General features: G+C 52.6%; 2 protein-coding genes across 2 annotated transcripts in view; one reads left to right on the top strand and one right to left on the bottom strand.

Moving 5' to 3' along the window:
* Positions 1-6,997: 6,997 nt before the first annotated feature.
* BRF2 (BRF2 general transcription factor IIIB subunit) lies at positions 6,998-11,847 on the top strand. The gene is made up of 4 exons (XM_007448311.1): positions 6,998-7,189; positions 7,905-7,964; positions 9,352-9,673; positions 10,498-11,847. Exons 1-4 carry the CDS (start codon positions 7,036-7,038, stop codon positions 11,234-11,236), a joined length of 1,275 nt encoding a protein of 424 aa, XP_007448373.1. The 5' UTR covers positions 6,998-7,035; the 3' UTR covers positions 11,237-11,847.
* A 2,154-nt stretch (positions 11,848-14,001) lies between these two features.
* The window catches only part of ADGRA2 (adhesion G protein-coupled receptor A2), a 32,853-nt gene continuing 32,311 nt past the window's right edge, over positions 14,002-14,543 (bottom strand). Inside the window, exon 20 of the mRNA XM_007448321.1 lies at positions 14,002-14,541. Coding sequence (XP_007448383.1) covers positions 14,002-14,541 — 540 coding nt within the window. The remainder of the gene's footprint in view (positions 14,542-14,543) is intronic.

Here is a 14,543-nt window from a genome sequence, read left to right as displayed (position 1 = left end):
AGGAATGCCCAGATCAGTACCAGATCTAGGCTCCTGGTTCCATCAGCTGAGTTCATTCATTTCTGAGTAGAGGGAATTCTGGCTGTAAAGGACTCTCCTGAGCTCATTCTACTAATCTCCCACCCTTTCCTGATGAGGTGAGAGGTCTGCCTGCCTCAGCCAAGGGTCCCAAGCTCTCAAAAGGGAGGAGACGCTCTTTCTTAGGGATGAAGGTCACACTGCAGAGGCACAGAGGCAGGCAGCACCCGTGGAGCCCCTGGGTGGGCTGGGGGGAGCTACCTGAAGGCCTCCCTGGTTTGGGTGAGGGGCCTGGTTACCCAGCCAGATGTGGACGGCGGGGCCACCGCATACAGTGATACAAAAGCGGCTTCTCTTGACACAACAGCCTCCCAGGTTTGCTTCAAACAAAAAGCCCTCCAAGGAGAGTCTCTAAGGAAGGAATGTTTACACAAATGACCCCCAACTCTGCCCCAAGATTCATTTCCCTTGCTTTTGGAGGGGGCACCCTGCCCACCTCCCCTTGGAAAGTGTCATTTACAGGGTACAGTTACCACCGTGACCGTGGCCAAAGCGCTGGCAGCACGTGCTCCCCTAGCCCTTGGACCCCATCTCGAAGCCGATGGAGCCCGTGCCCTGGACTTCTCTTTGTGGGTGTCATCTTTTGGCTTCTGCAGGCTTCCCCTCCTGGGAAGGCGGGTGCGATCACTTCCCATTTAAGTTCAAAGCTGGCTTAGTTGAACTCTGTGGGACCAGCGGATCCCAAAGCCACAGAATCTCGTGAGGGAGGATGTTCTCACTTAGCCTTTCGACGTTTGACTCTTAACACACCTGTATCCCAAGCCCTGGAAATAGTCACCCTGGTGACACTGACAAGCCCTCAGAGCTGAGAGAAAGCTGCTTCATTCTTGCTTATCAACTGCTCACTTCAGGCTGAAACGTGGTCGCAAAAGGAAGGCCTGTTTAAATAGAGTTCCTGCTTATTCACTAAGCGCTGCTGACTACTCTTTCCAATTCTCAAGGTAGATAATATCTCCATTACGCAGATGAGGAAACGGAGACTTTCAGAGACGTCAGAACTTAAGTTTGCCTGGGGTCCCACAGCAGGTAAAGAAAGGATTTGAACTCCTCACCTCTGCGACCTGGGGTTCTAGAACAAGCTATGGCTTGTTCAACAAACTGTGTCAACAAACTGTTGGCTTCGCTTTTGTTCATGTAACCCTCAAGCCAGGGAATTTTTCCTGGGAGTTCCCTGGCGGTCCAGGAGTTAGGACTCTGCGCTTTCACTGCTGCAGCACCGGGTTCAATCCCTGGTCAGGGAACTAAGACCTCACAGGCCTCCCACAAGCCATGTGCGGTACAGCGAAAACGAAAAAAAAAACACGATGATTTTTCCTTTTTTTTTTTTTTAAATATGGGATGAACAAGTGGCCGGAATGATGACCACAGTCAACAACACCTCACTGAACACTGGAGATTTTTACAGTTAAAGAATCAAAATAATATTTCATGACACATGGAAATTACATGAGATTCAAATTTCATTGTCTACACAACTTTATTGGAATACAGCAGTGCTTATTTAGGTAATTGTCTACGGCTGTTTCCACATTGCAACAGCAGACTTGAGTGCTTAAAACAAAGACCTTCTCACCCACCAAATCTAAATATTTGCTCTCTGGCCCTTCACAGGAAAAGTTTGCCGATCCCCAGTCTACGCCCCCAGACTAGGAGGCCCCAGTCTCCTCTAGCCTTGGGGGCGGAGGAGAAATATTCTGAGTGACTTGGAAAACGGAGGGCCTCAAGACAAGGCCCAGTGAGCCACGGCTCCGAGGAGGGAAGGTCCCTCTGAGGCGACTGTGTTCGTGCTCTAGGCCTGTGACCTCCTTCTCCGAGTTACCATGTGCCTTCGTTCCTGGGAGATCAGGAAACCGAACACAGCGATCCTCAGCCCAGGGGAGGGAACGTGTATTGGGGTCACATAATAAACAACAGGAAAGGGGAAAGTGAATATGAGTGCGGGCAGGGAGTTGGCACAAGGGTTTAGGAAGTCCTGGCCGTGCCCTGTACCGAGGCTGTGTCAGAGAAGAATCATTGTCTACTGAAGAGCTGAGGTGATGGGGACCCAGTCAGAAAGGCTCCAAGACTCACTGTGATGAGGAGAGGGGGTCCTCTGGGCTCAGAGTGAAACTAGGTTAGAGTCATCTGAGCTGGAGGGAGCCCAGGGGGAGGCCCTGAGGGCAGCCCAACTCCCGCTGGTTGCTCGCTCCAGATTAGAAATGATCCCATCTCTGAGGAATCCCGTCTATGTGTTGCTTCTGACCGGCCCTCCCAGGACAGGTGTCCACCAGAGCTGGACAGCCTTTCCGGAGCATAGCAGGCACTCCCAGGACACAGGGATGAGAAAGCCAGGTCATTCCCAGGGAGACTTGTAACAAAGACAGGTGGATCCCTAACACATTCGCACATGTCACCAAGGGACGACGGGCCTGGGGCTTCCTTCAGGCCCACAGTGCCCTCCTCTCTGGCCTCTTCTCTAGAAAGAACTCTGGCCTTAAGGTCAGTATTTCACATCTGGACCACGTCTGAGGCATCCTTTCCAATAGCCGCCCCTCCCCAGTAGCTTTCTGCTCTAATCCAGCCCATCCTGGGCACTCAGCATTCCAAAAGCCTACGTGCCAGGAACCATGTGGGCTCCAGCCTTACAGACAAGAAGCATGGCTTCAGCTTCACAGGCTCAGGGAGGAGTAGGGGAGAGAGGTTGGAGAACAGCTGTTAAACAGATCATCATGGGCTTCCCTGGTGGCGCAGTGGTTAAGAATCTGCCTGCCAATGCAGGAGACACGGGTTCGAGCCCTGGTCTGGGAAGATCCCACATGCCGCGGAGCAACTAAGCCCGTGCGCCACAACTACTGAGCCTGCGCTCTAGAGCCCACGAGCCACAACTACTGAGCCCTCGTGCCACAACTACTGAAGCCCGTGCGCCTAGAGCCTGTGCTCCACAACAAGAGAAGCCACCGCAGTGAGAAGCCCGCGCACCGCAACGAAGAGTAGCCCCCTCTCACCACAAATAGAGAAAGCCCACGCGCAGCAACGAAGATCCAATGCAGCCAAAAATAAATAAATAAATATCCCTTAAAAAAACAAAACAAAACAGGGGCTTCCCTGGTGGCGCAGTGGTTGAGAGTCCGCCTGCTGATGCAGGGGACACGGGTTCGTGCCCTGGTCCGGGAAGATCCCACATGCCGCGGAGCAGATGGGCCCCGTGAGCCATGGCCGCTGAGCCTGCGCGTCCGAAGCCTGTGTTCCGCAACGGGAGAGGCCACAACAGTGAGAGGCCCGCATACCGCAAAAAACAAACAAACAAACAAATAAAAACAAAAAGAGATCATCACTATCCCTGAATGATGGTAACTCTCGGTAGAGTCTGTAGCAGCAGGAAAGGCACCAAGGCTGATGTAACTGTCCTGATTTCCCAGAGGAAGGCAAATAAATTTCCTATATAAACAGATTTCTTCCTGAGAACATGAACCCCAGACTTGCATGTCTAAGTGGAGCGCGCCATCTTCTGGCCTGGGTCCTGCCCACCTCCTAGCCTGTCTGTGTCTGAGGGTGAGGCTCTCTTACACTATCACATACCTGTGGCTGGAAGAGAATCACCCCTCCACCCCTAGAGTTGCTGGTAGGAGAATCATAAAGCTGCTATTCCACTTTACTGTGAGTAGTGTTGGGGGAAGCAGAATTCCAGGCCTTCTGTCATAGGTAGATGACTCTGTAGTAAAATCCCACTTTAGAAAAGTGCAGTTCAGTTCAAGATCTGTGCAAAATTGGGGATGAGAGGAGTCTGATGCTGTTCTGTGTGGTAATGTAAAGAACTACTCCCAAAGAGACACATGTATCTGTATAACTGAGTCACTTTGCTGTACACCTGAAAGTAACACAACATTGTTAATCACCTATACTCCAATATAAAATAAAAACTTAAAAAAAAAAAAAAAAGAAACCTACTCCTGGCCTTCCCTGGTGGCGCAGTGGTTAAGAATCCACCTGACACTGCAGGGGACACGGGTTCGAGCCCTGGTCCGGGAAGATCCCACGGGCCGCGGAGCAACTAAGCCCACGTGCCACAACTACTGAGCCTGCGCTCTAGAGCCCACGAGCCACAACTACTGAGCCCATGAGCCACAACTACTGAAGCCTGCATGCCTAGAACCCGTGCTTCGCAACAAGAGAAGCCACCGCAATGAGAAGCCCACGCACCGCAACGAAGAGTAGCCCCCGCTCGCCGCAACTAGAGAAAGCCCGCGTGCGGCAACGAAGACCCAACGCAGCCAAAAAATAAATTAATTAAAAACAAAAAACACCTACTCCCAGTGCCAGTTATGTTGCTTTTAGGGACCTGTTTCCCGTCCCCAGTAAGGATGTTGACTGCACTGTCTGAAACTAACAGATGTCTCTGAGAGCTGTGTGTGCACACATGAGCACACAAGTGTGTCCCCAGTATTGATCTGCTGGACAACCAGAAATAAATCCTGTCATACCTCACAGTAGTGGGGAAGTCTAGGAAAGAGGGAACTTAGGGCACCAAAGCCCACTCAAGCCCTCGCATGGCGTGGGGCTAAAGTGAGTAATTCACACTTCAGGGAATGGACTGTTAGAGATTATTGCATCCCTTGGTTGGGGGAGGGGGTGGATCCCTCCAGTGGGACCAAGCCCTGTGGTAGCGGTTGGGATTTCTCTAGGAGAGTGGTTCTCTTGCTCTGAGAAAGCAGTCTCTGGGGGACCAGATGGGACCCTTAGATGTGGCTATTGAGGAGAGAGACTCGAGGAGAGTGTGGGAAAGAAGGCGCTGACACCTTTTGAAGTGTTTGGTTTGATTGGTTTTTAATGCTTTCCTCTTGACTGTAAGGGGAATCTTATGAAAGTTCCCATCTCACTAATATGTTTTCATTTATATTATAATCACATTCAGTTCTTCAACCCTTCAGTATAGCCCATTAACCATCTCATGTGATGCTGATGTGGAAAATGAAAAAATGGAAGTCTAGCTGCTCTGTGTTCATTGGTCAGCTAATACCTGGAATCCTGACAGTTCACTGAGGTCCAGGGTGCCAGAAGTTCTGTTGTGCAGTAGGAAGGGGGGGGAGGCTTTGGAGTAGCCGTGAGCAGAGGGGAGGGACTTGTGAGCCAGAGGGGCTGAATGGACAATTCTTGAAAGGTACAGCACCTCTCTCCCAATTTATATTAGAGGGAAGTGGCATTTGAAGCAGAGAAGGCTGCTGCGTGGATTACAGACAAGAGGCAATCTTATTTTGGTCAGAGGTGCTCTTGTTCTGCACTGTGGTCCAGAGAACTCACAGTCTCTTAAGGAATAGAGTCCTCTGTACCTGACCACTGGTTGTAGCTCTTTCAAAAGAACCTATAGCTCTGCCTGATCAGAGCCCTTTATTTTTGAGGCTCAAATCCTCTGTTTGAGGACTCACTGGGTACATGGTCATTATGTAGCCTCATCTCTTCATACTAATAAGTACCGTTTTTCTGTTGAAAACTTTTCAGCTCTAGGATGCATACTTTATTGGTCTTCTAAAAAAGACAGCTGTGACCTGTGTCTTAATCCTCCAGGGAGCATCCCTATCTGTTAAGGGGCTGACAAGACACCCTTTTTCCTCAATTCAGTCTGGGCAGGAGCTGTCCAATCATTTTCTGTTCTCATGGGAAGTGCTCACCGTTCACCCCCAAGTCCCAGTGCATGGTTGAAATTGAGCCCACAACAGCTCCCAAGATCTACTAATGCCGGACCTGCCTGAAATTCTCCACCACCAGACTGAGAAGCAGAAATTCCCCACCTAATTTCAGCACTGGCTATGATGACTTCCATCTGTTGTCCTGGAGTCAGAAGGGACTGGCCTTTGGTTCTTTGTCATTTAACTCAATTTTCTTATTTTTCAGACACAACTGATTCTAAAACTTTCAAGTGTTAAAACCTTTTGTTTTGTTTTGTTTTGCCACACCATGCACCTTGTGGAATCTTACTTCCCCGACCAGGGATTGAACCCAGGCGCTCGGCAGTGAAAGTATGGAGTTCTAACCACTGGACCACCAGGGAATTCCCAAAACCTGTATTCTTGATGAGTGCAATTAGGATTTACTTATGAGAAAGCACACTCTCTTTGGTCATGTTTAATTTATATTCAAACATGACATACAAAATCTCTCATGTGTAAGCTTGCTAGAGGCACTCTTTTGCTCAAGATTCTTTTATCTATACTATCCCATGCTAGGAACTTTGGAGCTAGAATCTTGGAGCATCTTAAAGCTCAGGTTTAAAAACATCCAGATCTGCTTGAACCCTTCAGATTGCCAAGAGTCTCACCACCGCATATGCTTTCTCTCCAACTCCCTTAGACATTCCTTGCCTAGCCTCTGAAAGCATCCGAGGTTGGCACTCTGGATTTTAATTCAACTCCTTCATCCTACAGTGGAGGAAAATAGACTGCAAAGAGAGGAAACAACTTGCTTGAGGGGAAGCCACTCTGGAAAGAGCACGATTTCCTGCTCTCTTGATACACTACTCTCCCTTTTAGACACAGATTTTGTACTATGGCCAAAATCAACATCCGTCACCAAAGAGAAATGGAGAATCTGCGATTCCCCTAGCGCTTTAGAAAGAAGAGTTGTTTGCGGACGGCAACAGTGTCTCGTCTGCTATCCGTGTCCATGCAGGTAGAACGCTCACTCAAATGCAATCCCCAGTCGGGCCCACCTCAAAGTAGCTACAGATTGCGGGGAGGCCGAAGACACAGTCCAGAACAGGAACCTCCTCTCCTAGATCACGTTTCTACCCGAGCCAAAGAGGAACGGACCGGAAGTGGTGCGCAGCCGCGGAGGAAATACCTATAGTACAGCGGTTACACTGGCCGGAAGACAAAGGTGCAGACCTTACAAGGCTCCCCTCCTACTTCCTGTTTCCGCACAGTTGCTGTTGTCCACGTTAGGGGCGGGTGTTGGAAAGCTTCCTCGCTTTGGACGGGTTGTGAGATGCCGGGCGGAGGCCGGTGTCCCGATTGCGGCTCCACTGAGCTCGTGGAAGACTCGCACTATTCGCAGAACCAGCTGGTGTGCTCCGACTGCGGCTGTGTGGTCACCGAGGGAGTCCTTACTACCACCTTCACTGACGAGGGCAACCTCCGAGGTACCTCAGCGGGCTTTTCCGGGGCCGTGGGTACAGCCTGGGGCTGTGGAGGGATTGACGTCAGATTCTTCTTATCTCCTGCCCTCTCCCTGTCACGTGCACCCTTAAATATGAGAGAAAACAGCCTAAAGTGGACGAGCGAGCTGCAGAAGGTCAGGGACTGCCATTCATCTGTGTTTTTCTAGCACCATATCTGGTATATGTAGTAGGTATTAACAAATGTTGAATAAATGAAACAGAAAAAAAGTTCCACTCAGTTTACCTAGTCTGGGCATGGTCGAAGAATTGTATTGATAGATTAATTCTTTACGAATACAGAAAATACTATTATCCCAAAGTAGTTTTGAGCACTAATTGGCAAAAGCATCTTTTTTTTTTTCCCTTTACTTTGCTTTCCAAGTCCCTAAGCAATGCACGCCTCAAAATCTGCAGGCAGAATTTCCTGAACTGGATGCACAGGAGGGACAGCTGGAAATTTGGAACACTTGCAGCTGCTTTAGGGCAGTCCTAGGCCTCTTTAGTCTCTGTGTATTTGGTATTGCTTGTGGTCATGGAGAACCAGGTGGACCTTTAACTTGCACAGATGGGCACCTTCTGTGAGACAAGGAGTGGGTGCATGATGATTGGGATTCTGCTCCCCGGTTTTGTGTGGTGGGAGGGCAGGGATTTGGTGGATAGAGGCTAAACAAGCTATTTGTTGTTCATTATCTTACAGAAGTAACATATTCCCGAAGCACAGGGGAAAACGAACAGGTTAGTCGCAGCCAGCAACGAGGTGAGTATCAACCTTTTATGACACAGTGGCTTTAAAGAAAGTTCTCCTGATGGTCTAGCCCAGCGGTCCCCAGCCTTTTTGGCACCAGGGACCGGTTTCGTGGAAGACAGTTTTTCCACGGACTGGGTTGGTGGGGGGGGGATGGTTTAGGTAGTAATGCGAACGATTGGGAATGGCAGATGGAGCTTTGCTGGCTCGCCTGCCGCTCACCTCCTGCTGTGCCACCCAGTTCCTAACAGGCCGAGGACCGGTAGTGGTTGGTCCGGGGGTTGGGGACCCCTGTCTAGCCCATCTGCTTGTCTTTCCTGTTTTCAGCATTACTGGGTAAGGTAGAGAAGAAGAGAATAGTCATCAGAAATAAGGGATGGAGATGGTTCTAAGACAGGTAGCAATTAGGTGGAAGATTTAGGTTTGCTTGGGGGGTATGTCTGAGGTAGACTCAAGGAACCCAGATCAAACTTTGGCTTGGCCACAAATCAAACCAGCCTCCAGAAGATGGGGCACTGAAGTGTGACTTCCTTTCGTAAATGTCTTTGTGCCTTTTGAATGACCTCACCAAGTGGCACTCTTGTCATTGTAGAAAGGTCCATTATTTTTGCCTCTGGTATCTGAGGTGAGTTGAACAGAAATTGCTAGGAGTTGCATGGTGGCTTCTTTGACCCCTCTATGTACAGTATCGTGTCATCTGCAAACAGTGACAGTTTTACTTCTTCCGTTCCAATTTAGATTCCTTTTATTTCTTTTTTGTCTCTGATTGCTATGGCTAGGACTATGTTGAATAAAAATGGTGAGAGTGGGCATCCTTGTCTTGTTCCTGATCTTAGAGGAAATGCTTTCAGCTTTTCACCATTGAGTATGATGTTAGCTGTGGGTTTGTCATATATGGCCTTTATTATGTTGAGGTATGTTCTCTCTATGCCCACTTTCTGGAGAGTTTTTCTCGTAAATGGATGTTGAATTTTATCAAAAGCTTTTTCTGCATCTATTGAGATGATCGTACTTTTTTTTTTTTTCTTTTTTTTTTTTTGCGGTACGCGGGCCTCACTGCTGTGGCCTCTCCCGTTGCGGAGCACAGGCTCCGGACGCGCAGGCCCAGCGGCCACGGCCCACGGGCCCAGCAGCTTCACGGCAATGTGGGATCTTCCCGGACCGGGGGCACGAACCCGCGTCCCCCGCATCGGCAGGCGGACTCCCAACCACTGCGCCACCAGGGAAGCCCGATCGTACGGTTTTTATTTTTCAATTTGTTGATGTGGTGTATCACACTGATTGATTTGCAGATATTGAAAAATCCTTGCATCCCTGGGGTGAATCCCACTTGATCGTGGTGTATGATCCTTTTAAGGTGATGTTGGGGCCCCTCTAACTCCTGCTGTGGGTTTCTTAGGTCTCTGCCGAGTGAGAGACCTCTGTCGAGTTCTGCAGCTGCCACCAACGTTTGAGGACACGGCAGTTGCCTACTACCAACAGGCATACCAGCACTCTGGCATCCGTGCTGCCAGGCTGCAGAAGAAGGAGGTGTTGGTCGGGTGCTGTGTCTTAATCACCTGCCGACAGCGTAACTGGCCCCTGACCATGGGAACCATCTGCACCCTGCTGTATGCAGATTTGGATGTGTTTTCTGGCACCTACCTGCAGATGGTGAAGCTCCTGGGGCTGGATGTGCCATCTCTGTGCTTGGTGGACCTGGTGAAGACCTACTGTAGCAGGTACCTGCCTAGTGGGAGACACGGGGATGGGATGGGTTTAGACCTGAATCCTTTTACCTCTGGCTGGCTGTTTTTGACCAAAGCCCATTCTACAAGGATGTGGGAGAAAAAAGTCTTCTCCCTTTCCTGTGCCTAGCACTAATCAGGTTAATCCTGTTTTACATTTCTGGAATGTTATAATTTTCAAATCCCTTTGCCCTAACAGCAACCTAATGATGTAGGAAGGAAGGTGTTAGCCTTGGCACGGGGCTCCTGGGTTCCACCACTCATGTCGTGTGTGGCCTACTTGGCTAGATGGAACAGCCATGCCTCGATAGGATCATGTGTGATTAGAGCTGAAAGGATATTAGTAACTGACGGAGCTGGAGTTAGGAGCCAGTTTTTTTGTTTTTTTTAAAAATAAGTAGCTGTGTTCTTTTTTTCTGACAAATATGGTAGAAAGCAGACTATCGGTGTGAAACAATCTTGGGTGTGAAGCTTGGTTACATCCAAGCTGGATGACTATGGGCAAGTTTTTTGACTCTGAATGCACGTGACAGGCTGTGGAGTAGATTAAAGGAGAACATTTGTGAAGCCCTCAGAATGATGGCTGATGGGGTGGGGGGAGGGGGATTGTCAAGAAATGCTAGCTCCCTTCTGCATTCTCCTGCTCTTTACCTCTTTAGCAGGAGACTCACCCTGTCTTCTCTCGGTACCTGGATAAACTTGCTGCCCAGCAGGCTTGAGTGTTCCCGGGAGGATAGCATAGCTTGCCCACCTTCCGCGCTTTGAAAGAGCGGTCCCCCAGAGGTATTGAGATCAGACCCTCATTTTGGTTATTTCAGCTTCAAACTGTTTGAAGCCTCCCCGTCTGTGCCAACCAAGTACGTGGAAGACAAGGAGAAGATGCTATCGCGAACACTGCAGTTGGTGGAGCTGGCAGATGAGACGTGGCTGGTGACTGGGCGGCATCCCTTGCCTGTCATCACCGCTGCCACTTTCCTGGCTTGGCAGTCGCTGCGGCCTTCAGATCGGCTGACGTGTTCCCTTGCCCGATTTTGTAAATTGGCGAGCGTGGACCTGCCCTACCCCGCTTCCTCCCGCCTGCAGGAGCTGCTGGCTGTGCTGCTGCGGCTGGCCGAGCAGCTGGCCTGGTTGCAGGTCCTGAAGCTTGACAAGCGGTCTGTGGTCGCGCATGTCGGCGACCTCCTCCAGCACCGCCACACGTTGGTTCGCAAGGCCTTTCGAGACGGAACAGCAGAGCCAGACGCGCTGGACGCCCGGGAGAAGGAACTGCAGGGGCCGGGCCAGGGGCAAGGATGGGGAAAAGAGGACCGGGGCGACGGCTCCGTAGATTTGCCTGCAGGGAAGCGGCCAGCGAGCCCTGCCCTCCTCCTCCCACCCTGCATGTTGAAGCCCCCAAAGCGGATCTGTCCCACACCCCCTGTCTCCACGGTCACTGGAGATGAGAACATTTCTGATAGTGAGATCGAGCAGTATTTGCGTACCCCTCAGGAAGTTAGGGACTTCCAGAGAGCCCAGGCCACTAGACAGGCTGCCACGAGTGTCCCTAACCCTCCCTGATGCACAGCCAGGGTCTGGCGGGGGGCGGGCGCTTAACCCCATCTGACGGCGGCTTGCTAACAGGCCTGATGTAGCCAGAGAAATCAGTATATACAAGTACGTAGGTATCTCTCTTCTCATTTAAGGGACCCAGGAGGGGCTCTGCAGCTTCTGAACCCCAGGTCCCAGAGTCGCAGTCAGAAGGAACACGGGGACACCTGGGTTGGAGAGTCCCATCCCTCGGTCCCAGACAGTGGTCGCACATACTCCTGTTCTGTGGGCTGGCTTTCTCTTGGACTGTTGGTAAAGTTCCAGGCGCTCTCCTGCTCTCGGTTCATATTGGATACACCGCAGCTGCAGGGCTGGCGGGGCCTCCCTGCTGGTGTGGAGCAGTGCGCATTCCCCATGGTATCAGCCCTCAGAGGATGGAACTGGGCAGCCCTCGGCCCTGCGTCCATTCACAGGCCTTAGTGGGTTTGTGTGTACAGTGTCAGAGATCCTCTCCCTCCTAACAAAAGGACCGGGGGTGGAGTAAGCTCATAGCTCAAAGGGCTTTGCAAAATTTTAATATATTAAAACAAGAGGCATCTGCTAGAAAACATTCTATTGTATAAAACCCGAGCTTTTAAAAACATGTTTTCTTTGGCACTTTTCATCCCCTCCCTCCCCTTTCCCCAGCGTATTGCAAAAAGCTCTCCAGTGCTAAGGCATTGGCAGGGTATGTAAACAGCAGCCAGCATAAGTGGAAGAATAATACGAAGCTTTTTTTTTTTTTTTGCCTTTTTTTTTCTGTCTAATATTGTCTGTGCAGCAAGCATAAATAACAGGATGCATCCCAAGGCATGTGGGTTTTCTCCCTTCCCCTCTGTCTTCTCTTGCCTTGGTGATCAGGCTGGGGTGATATGGAGACTGGGCTGGGTTTCCCTGTGGCTTTTCATGAGGCCCAGGGTTCCCTCCACTCGCACTGCATCCTGTAACCAAAGGCTGGTGGTTGCTTTTTAGGTTGGGAGAAATATGCGTGCTGGTGTTTAAAAGCAGTGAAGGTGCAGGCCCCAGGTGAGCTGCAGGGCTCCCCCACCCACCCACCCACTGCCCTGGGGACTTGGCTTGGGCTTCCGGGAGGCAGGAACCTGGTTTGATGTTTTGGAGGTTTCTCCCTAATATGGAGCTGGAGATCAGATCATTGGAACGGTTCTCCTCTATGGCCTCATGTGGCAGGGAGTGAGCTTTGTCAGTCCCTCGGTGTGGAGGGCCGAGACGGGATATGGGCCTGTGATTGGACAGTAAGTGCTTCTCCAGCACCACCTGCAGCCTGGCGGTGGTGCCCCTCTTCAGAGCGTTTTTGTTGTTTTTGGTTTTTTATAGGATTAGGTTTAAGGCAGGACTAGCTTCAGCCCCAGATCTAAGCACTAACTCTCTCTGCTTCCCTCACATCATCTCCAGGCATCTGTCAGGCAGCTTCTTAGGTGTAGGGCCTGGGCTTTGTCCTGAAGTGCCACCTCTGAGCCCTGCCGTGTGGTGTGTGTCCCAGTCCTGTGGTAATGGCCTCCAGCCCTGATGGTGCACCTTTCCACCTGCCCCCCTCCAGGCCCCCCCCACCCACCCACCCACTGCCCTGGGGACTTGGCTTGGGCTTCCGGGAGGCAGGAACCTGGTTTGATGTTTTGGAGGTTTCTCCCTAATATGGAGCTGGAGATCAGATCATTGGAACGGTTCTCCTCTATGGCCTCATGTGGCAGGGAGTGAGCTTTGTCAGTCCCTCGGTGTGGAGGGCCGAGACGGGATATGGGCCTGTGATTGGACAGTAAGTGCTTCTCCAGCACCACCTGCAGCCTGGCGGTGGTGCCCCTCTTCAGAGCGTTTTTGTTGTTTTTGGTTTTTTATAGGATTAGGTTTAAGGCAGGACTAGCTTCAGCCCCAGATCTAAGCACTAACTCTCTCTGCTTCCCTCACATCATCTCCAGGCATCTGTCAGGCAGCTTCTTAGGTGTAGGGCCTGGGCTTTGTCCTGAAGTGCCACCTCTGAGCCCTGCCGTGTGGTGTGTGTCCCAGTCCTGTGGTAATGGCCTCCAGCCCTGATGGTGCACCTTTCCACCTGCCCCCCTCCCAGAGGGCTGGTTGATCCCTGCAGCTGCCTTTCACCCTGCCCCGCCTTCTGCTTTTGCATAGTTGATCCGAAAAGCAGCACCTTGTTTCTTCCCACTGGTCCTGGTCACCTGGCTCATCTGCTAGGCTGGCTCCCTAGTTAGCCAGAACTGGGTGGGGGAGAGGCCCTAGGATCTGGGCACAGGTGGGTGACCGATTCAGAGGAGGGCAGTGAGGAGAGAACACCGTACTCAGGCCCCCATCGCCCGTGTGTTCCGTGTAAGGCTGACGGCCGCCCGTGAGCGGGTTGGGAGGTGCAGGGAGTACCTTAGGAGAAGCCCGCCTGAGCTGTGCTGTCCCTGCCGCCCTTGCTCACTCCGCAGCCCCACAGGACCTACCCGCCCCCCCCCAGCCTGGACGGCAGGGGCTGCCGAAACCAGCCTGCGCTGGGACGGAAACGTATCCCGCCTGCGGTTCGGGGATTGTCTGTCGCTACCCCAGAGGGATGGCCCTCTTCGCGGTGGCGGGCCTGTGCCTGTCCTTTCCCCAGCCTCCGGGACCAAAGCTGGCGAGCCCGGGCGCAGCGAGGCACCTCTACCTCAATCCTGGGGACGTACCGATCGACGTCTCCGAGGGCCCCCGAGAAGCGGGGTCTCCTGCGCGCGCGGCCCGCCCGTCCTGAAGCGGCGCCCGCCCCCAGCCTAGACGGTGGTCTCGCTCTTCCAGAGCCCCGTCTTCATGCAGCCGCCGCCGGCCGCCTCGGCGCCGCTCAAGGTGACGTCGTCGTACTTGCCGCCCTTGGGGGCGCCGTTCAGGCTGGCAGCGTTGAGCGGGTACGAGCGGCGCTGGCTCTCCTTCTCCAGCGCGCCGCCCCCGCCGCCCTTGAGGTGGTCGCGGCCGGCGCTGCGGCGCTGGCCCGGCCGGCCGGCCTCGGGGAGCGGCGCGGCGCTCGTGTCACTGCCTTCTGATGGCGTGAGCGTGCTCTCGCCCTCGAGCGGGGGCCCGGCGCCCGGGCTGTTGCGGCTGCTGCCCGGGTAGCTGTCGGACGGGCTGTTGTGCGGGCTACCGCTCTCGCCCGACGGCAACTCGGCCGCCCCGGCCACGCCCCCGCGCGGCGCCCTGAGCCGGTTCCTGCCGCCGGCCTCGCCCGCGCGATGCCCCTTGGCCCGGCCCTTGTGGCCTCGGCGGCCGTGGTGCGAGTTGTTCGGGTGGCGCTGGCCGAGGCTCCCCCGGGGGCCCGGCG

Source organism: Lipotes vexillifer, unplaced genomic scaffold (assembly GCF_000442215.2).
Source record: "Lipotes vexillifer unplaced genomic scaffold, Lipotes_vexillifer_v1.1 scaffold1166, whole genome shotgun sequence".
Classification (NCBI taxonomy): domain Eukaryota; kingdom Metazoa; phylum Chordata; class Mammalia; order Artiodactyla; family Lipotidae; genus Lipotes; species Lipotes vexillifer.
This window is presented reverse-complemented; position numbering and strand designations above follow the sequence as displayed.

What these genes read in the sequence shown, in the direction of transcription:
- BRF2 (XM_007448311.1), top strand. Translation starts at nt 7,036, where the DNA reads ATGCCGGGCGGAGGCCGGTGTCCCGATTGCGGCTCCACTGAGCTCGTG. An exon ending in TGACGAGGGCAACCTCCGAG is followed by an intron (nt 7,190 to 7,904) that starts GTACCTCAGCGG and finishes ATTATCTTACAG; the next exon opens with AAGTAACATATTCCCGAAGC. An exon ending in TAGTCGCAGCCAGCAACGAG is followed by an intron (nt 7,965 to 9,351) that starts GTGAGTATCAAC and finishes TGGGTTTCTTAG; the next exon opens with GTCTCTGCCGAGTGAGAGAC.